Below are 19,179 nucleotides of genomic sequence, written 5' to 3'. Positions count from 1 at the left end.
AAGTGTAGAGTGACAGAGGAACAGACTTGTGATAAAAATATTGCTCTCGTTTATAGCAGAGATACCTCACATGTGTGGTTTCAACACCGTTAACATACGTGGGTACGACACGCGCATTTATGTCTTCTTCTGCATGCGAGCACGAGGGGTTGGGGGTGCTTTTGTTTTTTGATTTTTACACCTTCCCATACATTTTTTTTTGGATCACTTTTATTCCTATTACAAGGAATGTAAACACCCCTTGTAATAGGAATAGAGCATGACAGATCCTCTTTACAGAGAGATCTTGGGTCTATAAGTCCCCACATCTCTCCTCTATGCTGGCAAGCCTTAGTTAAAAAAATATTTGCTGATCATGGGGCGGTCATAATGTTTTGGCTAATCATGGGGCGGTCATAAAGTTTTGGCTGATCATGGGGCGGTCATAATGTTTTGGCTAATCATGGGCCGGTCATAATGTTTTGGCTGATCATGGGGTGGTCATAATGTTTTGGCTGATCATGGGGCGGTCAGAGAGATGGTCCGGACCATCTGGTACACAGCCAGCTCTATGACAACCTGTCATTGACAGGTACAGAGAGATTGGGGTTTCAGCTTAGCTGAAATTCATGATCTCGCTCTGCCTGTGTGAAAGAAGACCCGCCTGCTTTGCTTGCATAAGCAGGCGGGTCTTCTGTCAGTTTCTGTGAAGATCGCGGGAGCACGCACATAATCACGTAGATGTACGTGATTATGTGCAGCCGAGCCGCTCTGCTGCAGTAAAACTGCGTGGGGCAGTCAGCAAGTGGTTAAAACTAAGCAAGCTAGTTACATTGTATACAAATACACTAAGTCTTATTAGCCGTTTCAATACAGGGCACTGCCTCCCCCTTCCTGACCAGGCCAATTTTTAGCTTTCCACACTGTCGCACTTTGAATGACAATTGCATGGTCACGCAAAGCTGAACCCAAAATAAATTTGTACAATTTTATTCACACAAATAGCTTTCTTTTGGGGGTATTTAATCACCACTGGATTTTACATTTTTTGCTATAACAAAAAAAGGCCGAAATTAAAAGAAAAAAAAAAGAAAAAAACTGGATTTTTGTCTTACTCCATATCTTCTTTGACCCTTGGGTTATGCTGCTCTCCATAGGAGTAGGACTAGGTGCAAAAAATAATTTTACTACGCCCCTAGGACAGTCCTAGAGTAACCTCCCACTTCCTGCTATAGGACTTCAGTTTGTAACTAGTGTCAGAAGAATACATAACCCAACTCAACAGAGGGGTGGGTGCTGTGTCTGTCACTAAACATCAGCGAAAAGGATTTAAGACAAAAATCCAGTTTTCTCTTTCGTTAATTGATGGACACAGCTCCATGTCTTCTAGACCATTGGGATTGTCCCAAAGCAGTGTCAACATGAGGGGTCGGAAAGACACAGCAATGCACATAATTCCCAAAAAGGGCTAAACATGGCCAGAACCAGAAGCTTAACCTGGAACAACTGGAGCTCACCTACCAGAAAGAACACCCTCAGGAGGCAGGAATCTCTGCAACAGCAGCCTGCAAAACATTAGGGCTGAATGCAACATCCGCAGATGCGAGGACATCCACCTTGTAAAACTTGGTGAACGTATGCACAGACGACCTACAAAAGGGAGAACAGTCAACATCTTTTTGGAAGCCTGGTTCGCAGACAAGTATTGCAGCCAAATCATGCGGCTAAGTGTCACAGCTGTCACAGACACTCTGCAGGCTCATCCAGAGAGGCATCACAGATATACTGAAACCCCTGTATCAATTGATCCGCCAGCTCAGGAGGATGTTGACCCCCTTTTAAACCCTGCCGCAGAAGGCTTTGCCCATTCCATTAACGTCTGGGAGACAAAGGTGATGGCAAACAACGGCCCTTAGAATTGAACCTGCCACGGTGTAAAGGTAACGGACCAGAGAATCAGCTCTCTTGTCCACCTGGTCCATTAACCACTTACCAACCGCCCGCCGCAGTTTTACGTCGGTGAACTTTGACGCTAAATACCGGGGTTATGGCAGCTATTTTTTTTTTCCAACGGCGGGCGATCAGCTTTCAGATAAAGGGTGGTTCCAGCGGCGGATTCGCCGCGGGGTCACCCTTACAGTCAGAGATGTATAGTAACTAAGTAGAACTACTTCACTACTGTACTTAAGTACCGAAAGGCGGTATCTGTACTTTCCTAGAGTAGAATTTTTTTCTCCTACTTCCACTTTTACTTCACTACATTTTTTCGATGATTTCAATACTTCTACTCCGATATTTTTTTTTGTGCTGCATAGTTACTCGTTACCATTATAAAAATTACCACTGCCAGAACAGTAGATGGCAGGTTTCATGAAGCTCAAAACATGTGTATTATCAGCGCATACGAAAATAAACGCTACTGTATGTATAAATAAAAGCTGCATTTGAAATAATAAAAAACAATATGATGTTCAAACTTTTGACTTCTTTCTTTAATAACTACATAACACAGTACTTGTACTTTTACTTTCAGTACTTAAGCAGCAATTAGCAATTTTTTTTCCCTAACTACTGGTACTTTTACTTTCAGTACTTGAGTAGCAACATTTTTAAAAAAAACTACTTGCAATACTTAAGTACAAAAAATGTTGAACACTTTAGTACTTCTACTCAAGTCACTTTTTGATCGAGCACTTCCACTTCTACTCAAGTCACTTTTTGTTTGAGCACTTGTACTTTTACTCAAGTATGGGTTTCGAGTACTTTATACAACTCTGCTTACAGTGCGGTCCCGGCCATTTTCCCCTCTTATCGGACCCGCCGGCAGTGGGGAAACCAATCCGGTCCCGGATCCCCAGAGAAAGGAAGTCAAGTGAGGGCAAGATGGTCCTCACTCGAACTCTATGGTCTTGGAGGACCGGAGCGACGGCAAACGTCGTTGCCTAGCAACCGCTTAAAGGGCTGACTTTTTTTTTTTTTTACAACACTTTTTATTTTATTTTTTAGGGTAGTTGTGAGGCCTGAGGTCTTTTTGACCCCAGATATCACAATAAAGAGGACCTGTCATGCCTATTTCCATTACATGGGATGTTTCAATTCCCTGTAATATAAAAATGATCAAAATTTTTTATTTTAAAACCGGTGTAAAAATAGAAAATAATAAATAAAATAAAAATGAGAAAAAAAAAAAAAAAAATGAAAGCGCCCTGTCCCCGTTAGCTCGCGCGCAGAAGCGAACGCATCCGCAAGTCCCGCCCACACATGTAAACCAGCAATAATTTGAGCCCTAGTCCTCTTCTAACTCTAAGCTGGTAACCTGTAGAAATGTTTAAAGTGTCGCCTATGGGGATTTTTAAGTTCCAATGTTTGTCGCAATTTTGAAGCATGACATGTTGGGTATATATTTACTCGGTGTAACATTATCTTTCACATTATGGAAAAAAATTGGGCTAACTTTACTGTTTTCTTATTTTTTAATTCAAACAAATTTATTTCCAAAAAAATTGCGTTTGGAAGGCCGCTGCGCAAATACGGTGTAATAAAAAATATTGCAACGATCTCCATTTTATTCTCTAGGGTATCTGCTAAAAAAATATATACTGTTTGGGGGTTCTAAGTTTTCTAGCAAAAAAAAAAAAACAGATTTTAGCTTGTAAACACCAAGTGTCAAAAATAGGCCCGGTCTTAAAGTGGTTAGAGACAGGGAATCCTCCACCGGAAGAAGCGTGGCTTCATTCAATCTGGAAACCTGAGAATCCACCACTGGTGGGAACTGTCAGTTTGTTCAAAAGGGACTCTGCAAAAGGATACCTTCTAGTGAAATGCTTAGGTACCCCAAGCATGCGTTTCGGGGATCACCACTAACTTACAACAATCTCATTGAAATAGGCAGGAAAAAGGGGAACACCTTCGACATCTTGGATTGTCTGCGGGTACCAAACTGCACCGACGCAGCCTTCGCTGTGTCTTCCAACTTGAAAGTTTCTCGCACTGACACATGCGCGGCTAAAGTGGAAGAGGATTCATCCTCACTGTCAGAGCACTCAAGGTGCATAGACGCAGACCAAGAGGGTTGACTCGCGTCCGTGGTGGCTAAATCACCCTCAGAATCTGAGAAGACAGGAAGGCGGAGGGCGCTTCTTGCTAGGCCGCTTTGAAATGGCCCTATCTGCTTTTGACACTAATGACTGCAGGATCGCCGTCATGGCAGAGGGTCCCGCAGCTTCTGAGAGTGGGTCAGGTGGGGACACATGCTCCAGGGCCTCCATGGTTAATCCGGAGGCCTCCCACAATATTGTGAAAAAAAAAACGCAATAAAAACCCCCTTAACTGCTGCAGTGGTAGTACTACAAGTCCTAGTGCACCAGCGGCGCTGCTATAGCAGAGAGAGGGAACTGTACCTAAACAGTGACCCACCGCCACAAACTTAGGTAAGGATGCAGAGCACCAGGCTGCTTGCCATGCAGCGATCAGAGAGACGGAGGAAGCGCCGAAACCGCCACTAGAGGCCCAACGCCGCATCACCACTTCCCAGACTACAAGAAAATGGCCGCCACATTGATTTCAATAAGAAACTCCGAAAACCTGGCCGTCGAACTACGTACACCTGGCCGCCGAATCTGCAGAGAAGCCATACACAGCAAAATGACAGCACGGCACCCAGGACCCCCAACGGCCCCCCAGGTACATGTAGTACGCAAGGGGGCCCTGACAGGGACCCCTACCATAAATACGTTTTTAGTGAACCGACAGCAGCGCGCTCTCTGCCCTGCCCCCAGCCCACCACCACAGCAAACCCAAACCTGAGAATAGCCTGGCCACCCAGGGGAGGGGGGGGGAGGGGGGTAGGTGCAGGTGACTTGTGCACTTGTGGGGGACCTTGCTAGTGAGAGGGGGCATTCTGTGGGAAGGAAGGGCACATAGGGGGCCTACCAGCCCAAGGGGAAGGGCCCACATACACCCCAACATTTTCCCAGTGGAGAAAGAGGGGGGGGGGGGGACACCACACCAAGGAACCGAGCGGGCACTACTCTGGGGGTTCTGCAGCCAGAGGTACGCTGTGGCCTTGACTAGTGTAATGACCAGGGCTATGCATCCCAAGATGTTTCACTTGCCGACCAGCCCATCCTGTGGGGCTATGTCGCGGCCAACCTAGCACGGAGCTAAAGTTGGGTCGCGTTCGCAGGCCAGACTGGGAAGACTGGGAAGACTGTAAGGATCTAGGATATCCAGTGAGTCGCTCAGTCCGGCAGTTGATTGTAGCTCTTAGAGGAACAGAAAATAATAAAAAGAAAAAAAAAAAAAAGTTTATTTAAAAAGGAAAAAGGGTCAGGACCAGAAATATCAGCAAGGAACTAGGTCCTTACTCCTGACTAGGCAGAAAAAAACTGAAGTCCTATAGCAGAAAGTAGGAGGTATACCCCCTAGTGCTGACCAAGGGGTGTAGTCAGATTTGTTTCCACCTAGTCCTACTCCTATGGAGAGCAGCATAACCCAAGGATCAAAGAAGATACGTAGCTACGTAGCTGTGTCCATCAATGAACGAAGGAGAAAAAAGTTTTACAATGTTTCTATCAGAAATTTTTGTAAAAAAGTAACTTTTCTCCTTTACAGATGTGCACGGCTAGGCTGCACTGATGAGGAGGCACTTATGGGCACTGAAAGGCAGCACTAACCGGCATTACTGATGGGCACAAAATGGCATCACTGATAATGAGGGCACTGATGATCAGTGCCCTGATTACCTGTACAGATCCCCTGTGAGGAGATGCTGCTGATCGGCTCGCCTTTCCTCACACTGTCAAGAGTGAAGCAAGGAGAGCCGATTACCAGCACTTCCGTGTTTACATGTGATCAGCTGTGATTAGACACAGCTGATCACATCGGCTCTTTACCTAAATCAGGGTCGCGCCATGTCCCAGGGAGAGCAGTAAGACTGGGGCGACGTCATAGGACGTCGTCCCAGAAAAAAAAAAAAAAAAAAAAGAGTGCATCCCGCCCGGCGTCATTTGACTATATGGTGGGCGGGAGGTGGTTAAACATATAAAACATGGAGTTAATTTTCTACCTTTATCCTCCAGGGTTTTCCAGTTTTGCTCAGGTTGCTTGCTGCTAGAGGGCGTAGATGCACATCGAGCTGATAGAACAAAGTCTCCAGTACTGTTTGGACAGGGGGCCAGTGTTTTGTTACAGCGACCGGCCCACACAGTGCAGTCATCTACCAGAGATTCAGCTGCTTTCATCTCTTCCTATAAAAAGGCGGTAGATAAACAATAGTTAGCCATAATTTTACAACAGACAAATAGCACTCTTAATATTGTCCTGCCAATCAGACATTCCAGCCACTACTCTGCTTAGCAATACCTACTGCTATTCCGAATAAATTAGTGTAGCACCCACCTAGATAGGTGCTACGAAGAGAGAGAGAGAGAGAGGTTTGCTCTGCCTGCTTAACAGGGGAGAAGCAGGTAAAACATAGCCTGCTCCATCTACTTATCAGGGAAGCCTGATCAGTAGTTCTGCCTGTTGCATGTGTCCATGTGGGATTCATCTGGGCTGAGGGAGTGTCCCCACTGTATCCAATAGGGGAGCCTGTTGGACAGTGGAGGAAATCCAGCCAGTGACACACAGGCTTTGTAACTATCCCAGTGGTTTGGCACAAACAGTGGTGCATCCTGGGATATGTTCTAAAAGCACATGTGACAGGGTGTCTTTGGGCAGGAAGCCAGGTCCCAGGAGGAAGGTGATGGCTGTCTCTCCTCCTGTCTGTTGTGGAAGTTGGTCACAGGCAGTCGGCCTACTGAGCCACGAGTGTGGTGCTGAGACAGGAGGTCCAGGAGACTGACAAGTGGAGTTGGAGGCAGAGCAACCTTAGGAAAAACAGTGTCCGTGAGTACCGGGAAGCTTGCCAGGGGTCTGCCCAGGAAGGGGACCACTCCAGTGGAGAGTCAGTGGACAGGAGTTAGTGCACACAGCAAGTGAGAAAGGGGGTGCCAAGCTAAAACCCTGAAGAATCATTCCAATAGGATCACATTATCTATCTTCACTTCTGTGGCAAGGTGAAGCAGCGGCCTTGCCACACACTACAGTCCGTTGTCCTCAGAATTCTGCATAGTTCATAGTTGGAGTATTCTACTCATCCCTTCTCCTATTACTAGTTCTAAATAAAACACAAAAAAACAAATCCCCTGGACTGTTCATTGTCTGAGCCAAGCATTTAAAGTGATAAGTTCCACAGACTGTTGCTACGGGTAACCCATGGGAATTCAGAAAGTGCAATTCTCAGCAGTCCTCTAGGGGGCAGTGCTACGTTAGCAAATGCATTCCAGTCACTTCTATGTTATGAACGATAAAGCGACCCTAAACTAAGGTTTTAAAAAAATATACATATTGTATGCATGCATTCTTAAAGTGGAACTATAGGAAAAACTCCCCCCCCCCCCCCCCCATTTTCGATACAGTAAGACCCGGTTGACACTGGGGTGACAAGCACTCCAAATTTGAGTGCACATGTCACATGGCAAGTCCACTCCATTAAGTGCAATGAAACCCTTCTAATAGGAGCTACTTGAGTCGCTTCGACTTATGAAAAGGTTCCTGCACTATTTTTGGCGCGATCAGCACGACTTAATTTAAAGAAATCTTATGCAAGTCTTGCCAAAGTCACGGCAGTGTAAACCAGGCCTAAAGGATGATAACCCCTGTAAGTTTATTTTTTGCCATATGTGTCCCTTTTGGGAGATTTACTTTCACTTCCTATCCCATAACCAACACAGGAAGCGAGAGGAAAAACACAAAAAAACAAACCTGGATTTTTGACTTACCGTAAAGTCCTTTTCTCTGAAGTTCATTGACAGATGCAGCTCCATATCTTCTTTGACCATTGGGTTATGCTGCCCAACACAGGAGTAGGACACTAGGCAGGAAAAAAATTTACTAAGCCTATGGGGCAATCCCTGCAAGCATACACCCACACACGCTGCTATAGCCCTCAGTTTTGTTGCAAGCAGTGTTTAGAAGAAAAAAAAAAACCCATCCCACTCAATTAGAGGGGCAGGTGCTGCGTCTGTCAATGAACTTCAAAGGATTTTACTGAACTTCAGAGAAAAGGATTTTACGGTAAGTCAAAAACCCAGTTTTCTCTATCGTTCATTGACAGACGCAGCTCCATATCTTCTTGACCATCGGGACGCCCCAAAGCAGTATTTGCATGAGGGGTGGGAAAACAATGCAGAAAAAGAATGCAATTTCCCAAAGGCTAAACTAAATGGAGCGCAACCAGGAACAACCGGAGCTCATCTAAAACCAACATACACCCACCCTCACAGAATAGTTTCTCTTTTAAACAGCAGCCTGCAAAAGCCTGCCAAAAGAGGCATCCGAGGATGCAAACACATCCACCCTGTAGAATATTGTGAACCGATGACCAAGCTGCCGCCTTATGGCGAAAAGCCAAAGAAGCACTCAGCGCCCTAGTAGAATGCGCCCTCACAGGGGGAGGAGGAACCCCCGTCTGCCTGATCCATCTGGATATGGTCGCAGCAGACGCAGCAAATCCTTTTCAAGGTCCTACGGTGAGGACAAAGTCTGATTTCCTGAAAGATTCAGTAGACTCCAGGTAAACTAATCGCCCGAACCACATCCAAAGAATGCAAAGCAATTTCCTTGGGCTTAGGACAGAGTGAAGGCAGCACAATGTCTTCATTCAGATGAAAATCAGAAACCATCTTAGGAAGGAACAACTTATTAGGTCTAAGTACCACTTTATCTCTGTGGACCACCAGATAAGGTGAACGGCAGGACAGCGCTGTCAATTCAGATATTCTGCGGGCAGAAGTAATGGCCACCAAAAAGGCAACCTTCTGCGACAGTATAAGCAGAGGAATCTCCCTAATGTTCTCAAAAGGAGGTTTTTGAAGAACAGATAATACCAAATTAAGATCCCACGGAGGTAGTAGGGATCGCTTCAGAGGAGCCATATGGCGAACCCCATTTATAAAAGTGCGAATCAAGGCATGCGTAGCTAAAGAGCATTGGAAAAATACAGCTAAAGCCGACACTTGGCCTTTGATAGTGCCAAAAGCTAACCGCTGTTCAACCCCTTTTTGAAAAAAGGTCAAAATCCTAGCCACCGAAAACAGGAGCGGATGCACCTTGAGCAATTCACATCATGAGATGTAGGATTTCCACATACAATGATAAATCTTCCTGGAAGTAGACTTCCTGGCCTTCAACAGTGTAGGAATAACAGAGTCAGAAAGACCTCTATCCTTCAATACTTGGCTTTCAACAGCCACGTCATTAAAGCCAGCGACTGTAAAGCAGGATGGAAGATCGGCCCTTGAGACAGATCTTCCCTGAGAGGAAGTCTCCAAGGAGCATCGGAAGGAATAACTTGCCCTGGCGTAGTGCTAATGAGTGAAGCCACCATAATAATAGGGCAGTCCTTGTTTTCTGACTCAACTGAATCATAGTGTCCAAGGTCTTTGGATCTTTGTTCCATTTGACAAGAATCTCGTGTGGAACTGAGCAACTGGAACCGCCTTGAAGGTTGACACCATCAGACCCAAGGCCCGCATGCCAGTCCGCAGAGAAGACAGATTGCCGGCTAACAGCAAACAAATTGCCCCCTGCAACTTTTGCAGTTTATCCAGGGGAAGAAAAACCCTCGCTGAGGCGGAGTCCAGAGTCAGGCACAGATAATCCCATCTTAGGAAGGTATCAGTGCAGATTTTCTTAAATTGATGTTCCAACTGTCCGCCGTACAGCAATTGTCAAGTCACTCAACAGGGCTTAATGAGAGTCTGCTCTTAGTAGGAGATCGTCCAAGTACCCTAATACCGTAATCCCCCATTGTCGCAGCGATGCCAACACCGGAGCCAACACTTTGGTGAAGACCCTGGGGGTGGAAGCGAGACCAAAGGGTAACGCCACAAATTGATAATGCTCTTCTCCTACAGCAAAGCAAAGAAAACGCTGGTGTCCAACGTAAATAGGAATGTGTAGATATGCGTCCTTGATATCTATGGAGGCCAAAAAGTCTCCTTGGTGTAGACACGCCACTACCGTGCAAATGGACTCCATTCAAAAAAATGGATTTTTGTAAAATCTTACCGTAAAATCCTTTTCTCTTAGCTCATTGACAGACGTAGTCCTCGGTGATACAGCACCTTCGGGTTATGTTGCCTCCACAGGAGCAGGACTAGACAGGAAATTAAAAAGCTCTGGCCACACCCTAGGGGCAGTCCCAGAGGGTATATCCTCTCTCTCTCTGCCTCGGCAAATCAGTTATGTCAAAAAGCAGTCTTTAGAGATTTTAACCCAACCCAACTCCAAAACAGAGGGGCGGGGACTACGTCTGTCAATGAGCTAAGAGAAAAGGATTTTACGGTAAGATTTTACAAAAATCCAATTTTCTCTATCGCTCATTGACAGACGTAGTCCTCGGTGATACAGCACCTTCGGGACGTCCCAGAGCAGTATCACAAATGAGGGGTGGGAAAATGGAAATCAAATCCCAATCTAGAAGGCCCAACCGGTGCCAACTAGAAGTTTACAATGCTCATCCTTAATGATGAGACTCAACAAAAAAGAAATTTTTCAAACAGAAAAAAACTCTCGAGGTAGACCACCGGTCTCCTCAAATTGCGGCCTGCAAAACCTTGCGGCCAAATGAGGCATCCGCCGATGCCGTCACATCAATTTTATAGAATTTTGTAAAGGTATGTACCGACGACCAGGTGGCCGCCTTACATACCTGGACCACTGACGCCTGATGGCGAAAGGCCCAGGAAGTACTGAGTGCTCGAGTGGAGTGCGCCCTAACAGGGAACGGAGGACTCTGACCCTTAATAGAATAAGCCTGTACCACCGTCTGTCTAATCCATTTGGCAATGGTCGCGGCAGATGCAGGCAAACCCTTTCTGGGGCCAACCGTGATCACAAAAAGTGAATCCGTCTTACGGAATGATTCCGTAGCTTTCAGGTATACCCTGATTGCCCGAACCACATCTAAGGAATGCAACGCATGTTCCCGATGATGCTTGGGCTGAGGACACAAGGAAGGTAGTACAATATCTTCATTCAGATGAAAATCTGAAACCACCTTAGGAAGAAAGGATGGCTTAGGATGAAGTACTACCTTATCCCTATGAATCACTAGGTATGGGGACTGGCATGATAATGCAGCCAGTTCTGACACCCTGCGAGCAGAAGTGATAGCCACCAAGAAGGCCACCTTCTGGGATAAAGTAAACAAGGGAATCTCCCTGATGTTTTCAAAGGGAGGTTTCTGTAGAACCGACAAAACTAAATTAAGATCCCAGGGCGGTAAGGGCGCGCGGACTGGTGGAGCCAGGTGCCGCACCCCCTGGATGAAATTCCGCACCAAGGACTTGGTAGCTAAAGGTTTCTGAAAGAAGATTGCTAATGCTGAAACTTGACCCTTGATGGTGCTCAAGGCTAGCTTCTGCTCAACCCCTTGTTGCAAAAAAGCCAATATTCGAGTCACCGAATAGGTACGTGGAGGAAATCCTAAAGATTCGCACCACGCAATATAAGTCTTCCATGTGTGATAATAGACCTTGCTGGAAGTCGCTTTCCTTGCTTTAATAAGGGTAGGAATGACTGAAGCTGACAAACCTCTGTCCTTCAGTACTTGGGTCTCAATGGCCAGGCCATTAAAACCAGCGACTGTAAAGCACGATGGTAAATTGGTCCTTGAGACCACAGACACTCCCTGAGACGAAGTTCCCACGGAACGTCTGCGACTAGCCTGTCCAAGTCGGCCAGGCCGGCTTGACGAGGCCAGCCTAGAATTTCTAGGACCACTGGTGCTGACTGGATCTGAACCAGGCATCCCTAGAGCTATCTGGCCCCGACCATCCGAGAAAGTCTGGTCGTTTTCTGTTCCCACACATTTATCAGATACCTGATTGCTATCAGGAAGGGTGATCTTTTCTGGTTGAACCTCAGGGACCGAAGTCACCCGGCTAGAGGCTTCTTGGCCTGTCTGGTCAACCAGATCCGATTCCTGTGGGGAATTGAGACTAATCTTAGGAAAAGGTAAAGGAAAAGATCTATTCAGGGAACGGTGACTACCGCTCCCTGTAGTACTTAAATGTTGGAAGGGAAGAATCGCACCGGTAGTAGTAGTTGATGCTCGATCTAATGTCCTGAATACCGGTGAAAACGTCCCCCCACCCTCAAACCGGGTGGGGGCGCACCTTCAGGCTGTGTACTCCTTTGCTTCGGGTTTGGCTGAGTTGGTCCTCTGTTTGTCCGACCAGCCTTTCTTGAACCCTCCTGGAGGAGTCTTGCCTTTCCCGCTTGTTCCAGCCGGGCGTGCGAACCCTTTATGGGCGGTAAAGAAAGGTCCTCGCTTGTTGCGAGGTCCCTTAGCTTTAGCAGCCTGTGGCAAAAAAGTGCTCTTGCCCCCAGTGGCATCCTTAATGATTTCATCTAGGGTGGCCCCAAATAGACGATTCCCCTGAAAGGGGAGATTCGTCAAGGTCTTTTTGGAACCTAGGTCAGCTGACCAGCATTTTAACCACAGCACACGTCTGAGGATTACCGCTGACATAGATGCATGCCCTAATAGGGGAGTAGTGTCCAAGGCTGCGTCACAGATAAACTGTAGCCCTTGTATAATCTGTTCCATCAAATCAGATGTTTCCTGGAGAATATCTTTTCCCCTAAGGTCTTGGCGTACCAATCTCGCCCATTCCGTAAGTGTCTGGGAAACTAGACAAATAACAATTACTGGTCTAAATGCTGACCCTATCAGAGAGAAGATGGTGCGGGACTCTGCTTCCATCTTTCGATCCACCGGATCCTTAAAGGACGAAGTGTCCTCCACTGGGATAACCGTGGCTTTATTCAGCCTGGAAATAGGTGGATCCACCACTGGTGGTACCGTCCATTTCTTAATGATGGATTCCTCAAACGGATAGCGTCTAGCAATACGCTTGGAAATAGTAAAGGTACGTTTAGAATGCTCCCATTCTCCTTTAATCTTGTTACCAAAACACTTGGGTACAGGAAAAACCTTCACCGTTTTGATGGGCTTGTTAGTACCAAAAGGAATCTCTGTATCAGTTGCTTCTGCCGGTAAAACCTCAAGTTTTAAGGTTTCTTGCACTGCCACAACTAGTGCGTCCACCAATGCTTCTTCCTGAATTATAGCGGGAGAAGAAACGTCCTCCTCACTGTCTGAGGGAGCTTTACCTGAGGTAACAGCCCTTGCAGAGGGACCTGCAACTGCAGTGACCATCTCTGAATCCGAGTCAGAGGTGTCAGATAATATAGGGGTAGGCGGGGGTCGCTTCCTTGACCCTCGTCCCCGACAGGCCGCCTCCACCCGAGCCACCATAGACTCCAAAATTGCTGTAAATGCCTCTACACTCTGTACACCGGCGGGTCCCATGGCCCCCTCGAGGGAAACAGGTGGGGGAATTTGTGTGGCAGGGTCCATGATTATTCCAGTAACTTCCCGGATAATATAATTCAAAAATAAAAAACTTTTTTTTTTTTTTTTCACAGACCCCCAGCGCCACAAAAGCCCCTTAGTGTTACCTGCTAGGGATCCCTATCGATCGAGAGAGAGAGAGAGAGAGAGAGAGAGAGAGAGAGAGAGAGAGAGAGAGAGAGAGAGAGAGAGAGATAGACCCCCAGGCTCACCACTTGATGCTCAGATTTTAACTGCAACAGGTTACAGCGCTGTCTTGACAAACAGGAAGTCTTTTGGCTGGCTGCCCAGGAAGAAAGGAGGCGGCTCCGCCCCTCTGCACGCCTTCCGGCGCCTCCCCTAGCTCCACGAGGTGTTTGGATCACCTCAAACATGGCCGCCCCCATGCTGGAGACACGAGGCTACGCCAAAATGGCGGCTCGTGCAATCCAGCAAAAAAAATGGCGGCGGCCTGTACCGAATAGCGGTGTGCTGCAGGGCACACAACACTATCTCTGCATGGGGATTTTTGGCGTGGTTGGCAGTACCGGCCCTGGCGGACCTCATGGCCGTTCGGAAGGCCTGCTATAGCTGGAGATTTGACTAGGAAGGCAGTCTACATGTCCGTGGCTTCTGACTGGTAGGTACCTTATTCTTATCACAGTAAGATTCCCAGACTGCCACTGATTACAATCTTTTAAACATGTATACAATTAGATTGTTAGCTCCCAAACCAAGCCTCCTGGCTTTTTGCACATAAAATCACACTCAAAGTAGGGGGATCTGTGCCATGTTATAGGATAGAGGGGGACTCTATCTTACCATACAGAGAGGGGCCCGCGTTCACCACAAGACCCGTCAGGGGGAAAAGGGGGAACATACTACTCACCATACCGGAACCAGGCGGGCACCAACTCCTGACAGTACCCCTCTCCACCGGGGCGGGAGGGCTGTCGACCAATACGGACGCCGTGACTCATGGTCTTTGGCGTTTCAGCGAGACGTTTAACTCGCGGGGTCAGTCCCTTAATGGGACTTTGTCGCGGCCGACCCAGCGCGGAGCTATGGCCTGCACGCGCTCGTAGGCTGAACTGGGGTGACCACCGGATCTCAACATCCAGCCCGTCGCCCAGTTCAGCTTTCTTGCTTGAAGATCTCACAGGAACACTGGAGAAAAAAGCTGTCTAAAAAATCTTTTTAAGAAAAAAATCTTGCCAGGACCGAAGATCCCAGCAAGGTATCTAGGTCCTTACTCCTAACTAGACAGAAAATAACTGATTTGCTGAGGCAGAGAGAGAGAGGATATACCCTCTGGGACTGCACCTAGGGTGTGGCCAGAGCTTTTTAATTTCCTGTCTAGTCCTGCTCCTGTGGAGGCAACATAACCCGAAGGTGCTGTATCACCGAGGACTACGTCTGTCAATGAGCGATAGAGAAACTTCTATAACCGCACAAAGTGGTTCAGAGCCTTGAGGTCCAGGATTGGACATACTTTCCCTGGGCACAGTAAACAGGTGTGAATAGAAACCCTGAAAAACGTTTGAGAAGGAACCCGGCACAATCACCCCTTGCGACAGCACATCTTGTACCGCCTATCTTAGATCTCCTAACCGGTCTGGAGATAGGCATAGATTGGTGGGGAAGTACCTGTCCGACGGTCGAGACCGGAATTCGATCTTGTTACCTGATCGGATCAGTTTGTGGACCCATTTGTCCTGAATCAAAGTAAGGAAGTCCATGGTTCAGGAAAGAAGCGGAGATGTCCCCCTGCCCCAAAAATGGGTGAGGTCTTCCTTTCATGCAGACGAGGATGTGTCCGCAGATCCAGATTGGCCTATTCTCGGCTTACCCGACTGTCTTCTTGGAACCCACAGAAGACCTGAATGGCTTAGCTCCTTTCTCCTGCGACCCGGGGGCACAAAAAGGCCACCTATTAGAAGTAAATGAAGGCCCTTGGTGGATTGGGGTAGAAGAGTACTCTTCCCAAACGTAAAGCCTTTGATCAACTCATCCAGGGAGGATCCAAACAACCTGTCCCCCGTAAAGGGAAGGTCAGAAAGAGCCTTTTTGGAAGCCTGGTCTGCAGACCAGCTTTTGAGTCACACCATGCATCTAATAGCAATCCCCACCTCAGACACTCTGGCTACCAGTGGAGCCACATCCAGAGACGCATCACATATATACAGAAGGGCTTGAACCATTTGATCCGTTCGCTCCATCATGCCCAGCGAGAGCTGCTCCGTTTCCAAGTCACCTATTAGGAACTTTGCATATTCTGTAAGGGTCTGTGACACTGCAAAGAATGCAATCCGCACTGCTGCACCAGCGGTACCACAAGTCCCAGCCCTAACACAGCCTGCAGCAGGGTGAGTGAGGAAAACCTACAAGGACCCCAGGAACATACCATGAAAAACGGTCTGGAGGCTTCAGGAACGTTCTGTGCAAAGGATATAAACGATCTGACACACAGGACAAACCAACATTTGGGATTTTCTTTACTTACTCAATGATAATAGTAAATAGGACAAAGAGGGTGAAACTCCCTGTTATGCACAGACCGCAATAAAAACCTAATATGTGTTCTAATCCCTCCCTATCCCCCTATAGAAAACATAAAAAAAAAAAAAAAAAGTCGACTTATAAAAGAACCTTTGAATCTCCCAATTCTTTTTTTAAGCTGCTGTGATCCAATTTCCTGTTAGAGTGTTGACTAGATTTGTTCTCTATGGTCCCACTAAGAGTGTAGCAATCCTCCCACTCCTGAAATGGACCATGGACATTGGGATGTGACTGTGCATAGAGCAGTCCACCAATATGCACTGCCTGTTTCAAACAAATGGAAATGAGAGGAAAAGGGTGAAGTTCAGGAGTTTGCGGAGGATGTTACAAGGAGACACAAAAAACAGAGGATTTCATGAAAAATAGATTACAGGGCCATTAAGTAGTGGATGAGAGTTATATATGAAAACAGTATATATAATTTTTCAGTGTCAAAAAAAAAAGAAAAAAAAAACCAAAGTCCAGCATGGGCAAATATTTAAAACTTGCAATCCTCCACCAGCTGCTAAAAATAAGAAAAAGCAATACTGACTGCTAGTCTCACCTAGTGTCGGGCACTGTCCCTCGCATACTTACTTATCCAGCGATATGGCATCACTCCAGGCTGAATGACACCCATCATCATTCAACCCACTTCGTGTGACTCCTAGGGAAATGTGTACAGCAGTGCCCCATTAAGTGGATCACAGAATTAGGGATCTGTCTGCAGGAAGTCTAGATAGAGATAGAGGGCAAAGAGGACCCATGACTATGAGATCCAGCGTAAGACAGCAAGAAAAAAAAGTCTAAAGGCCCGTACACACGTAGCGATTGTCGGCCGTAAATATTCGGCCAACGTCCGATCGGCCGATTGTCAGATTGTTAGTATGATGCTTCCGACAACCGACTGCAACTTTTCGGCTGAACAGAATCTGGTGTGCAGGCTTTAAAACTTTTGTTGGCCAACACCAGAACGGCCGATTGTTCCTCAGTCAGTACAAAATTCGGCCGACAAACAGCAGATGAGCAAGACTGGGCATGCTCAGAGAAGAAAAAAAACACACGGAAAGTTAACCATCACATGACATCACTTCTGCAGTCGGCTGTTGTTGGCCGACAAAATTCGTGTGCAGTCTTTATCACTTTTCAACCGACAGGACAGCACCGGACAAAAGATGGCCGATCGTTCGGCCGACAATCGCTACGTGTGTACGGGGCTTTAGACTGCATTATTTCTTCAGGATGGAAGGAGGCAAAGGGAGATAGCGACCCCGAGCCAAAGTAGGGCTTTAAAGTGGTTGTGAAGTCAGATGGTTTATCATCTTAATGCATTCTAAGCATTAAGATAAAAAAACCTTCTGTGTGAAGCAACTGCCCTCCTGCACCCCCTAGTACTTACCTGAACCCCATCTTCTTCCAGAGATGTCTACGAGTTCCTCGGCCATCCAGAGCTCTCTTCCCGATTGGATGAGGCCCAGAAGTGGCGCCATTGGCTTCCACTGCTGTTAATCAAAGTCAATTAGCGAATCGGGAGAGAGGGTGGGGCAGAAACAGGGCTCCATATCTGAATGAAAACAGAGAGCTGGGACCCCGCTTGGGTGTCCCCATAGCAAGCTGCGTGCTGTGGGGCACTCAACAGGAGGGAGGGGCCAGGAGAGAAGAGGAGGGACCCGAGAAGAGGAGGATCTGGGCTGTCTTGTGCAAAACCACTACACAGAGCAGGTAAGTATAACATGTTTGTTATTTTAGGAGAAAAGAAAAAAAAAAAAAAGGGAGGACGTTACAATCACTAAGTAGGAGGGCCGAAATGCAAAAAGACCATTGAAAGCAGACAGCCAATGATATGATCATTAAATTACATTTTTGGGGCATGTTTAGATCAGAAAAAAGGATCCTACACAAGAGCAAAATGAACTACACACATATAGGGCCATGACCAGCTGGAAAGTACCCATTTTGGTGTGAGTTTAGGGAATTAGGAGATAAAATGACAATATAGAAACATATTACAGGCTGCAGGTGATGTAGACTTAGGAACAAGAGTCATGCATCGTTTGTACAGAGACATTGTAATACAGTAGAAATAATAGGACTTCAAAAGATAATTCATTTTTCTTTTTTCCTTGGTTACCGACACGGCTTTTAATAAAGTCCATTTCAGAGAATAGACTACCCAAGACAAACTGTGCTACAATAAAAAAAGACAGAGCAGCCTTAGTTCAAAACTATGTTTACCGAGATACAAGCAAATCAAATGCTATGCTATAACAAATTCTATTCTGTTTGCACCTCCTTAGATGAGGGTCAACACATTGGTAAGAAGCAACCGCGCCTTAGTCCTAAAGGCTAAAAAAAAAAACAGCAGTAGTCTAGCCATTTACTCTAAAGAAGGCTTTGTGTATACAGGCTCTCCTCACTTAACGACCAGGTTCCGTTCCAGCGACCAGGTTGTTAAAGGATTTGGGTATTAAAAGAGGGGCAACGCATAATCAATATTTTAATTAATATTCTAACTACTGTACTCTGAAAAAAAAAGGTCTAAACACAAAACTCCAACTCAATAACATGGTTTTAATTTGGATGAGTACAGAAAACAAAAATTCTGTTGTGTACAATACAATGATGTACAGTGCCTAAAAAGCTGGTTTTAAGTCTGAGCAGTCGTTAACCACTTAAGCCCCGGAGGATTTTCCTGCTAAACGACCAGGGGGTATTTTGCGATTCGGCACTGCGTGACTTTAACGGACAATTGCGCGGTCGTGCGACGCTGTACCTAAACGAATTTGACGTCCTTTTTTTCCCACAAACAGAGCTTTCTTTTGGTGGTATTTGATCACCCGTGCGATTTTTACTTTTTGCGCTATAAACAAAAAAAGAGCGTACATTTCGCAAAAATAACAATATTTTTCACATTTTTTTTATATGAAATTCCCCCCAAAAAAAATGTAAAAATCAAAATTTTTTAAAATTTTCAGCCAATTTGTTTTATGATACATATGTTTGGTAAAAAAAAAAAAAAAAAAAAAAAAAAAAAGCAAAAAGCGTATTTTGATTGGTTTGCGCAAAAGTTATCGTGTTTACTAACAAAGGGAAAGATTTTTGTCATTTTTGTTGTTTTTTTTTTTAACGTGTAATGGCGGCGATCTGCGATTTTTTTATGCAGTACTGTGACATTGGGGCGGACAGATCGGACCCTTGACTGACATTTTTGACACTTT

General features: G+C 46.1%; 1 protein-coding gene across 1 annotated transcript in view; it reads right to left on the bottom strand.

Annotated features, from left to right (window-relative positions):
• Positions 1–19,179, bottom strand: part of BUB1 (BUB1 mitotic checkpoint serine/threonine kinase) — a gene marked incomplete at its 3' end in the record, with an annotated part of 111,631 nt that overhangs the window by 37,096 nt on the left and 55,356 nt on the right. The window contains exon 16 of the mRNA XM_082252468.1: positions 6,047–6,227. Coding sequence (XP_082108594.1) covers positions 6,047–6,227 — 181 coding nt within the window. The remainder of the gene's footprint in view (positions 1–6,046; positions 6,228–19,179) is intronic.

Source organism: Pelophylax lessonae, assembly GCF_965119305.1.
Source record: "Pelophylax lessonae genome assembly, chromosome: 3".
NCBI classification, from domain to species: domain Eukaryota; kingdom Metazoa; phylum Chordata; class Amphibia; order Anura; family Ranidae; genus Pelophylax; species Pelophylax lessonae.
The sequence above is the reverse complement of the archived record's forward strand: the minus strand, read 5'-3'. Positions and strand labels throughout refer to the sequence as shown.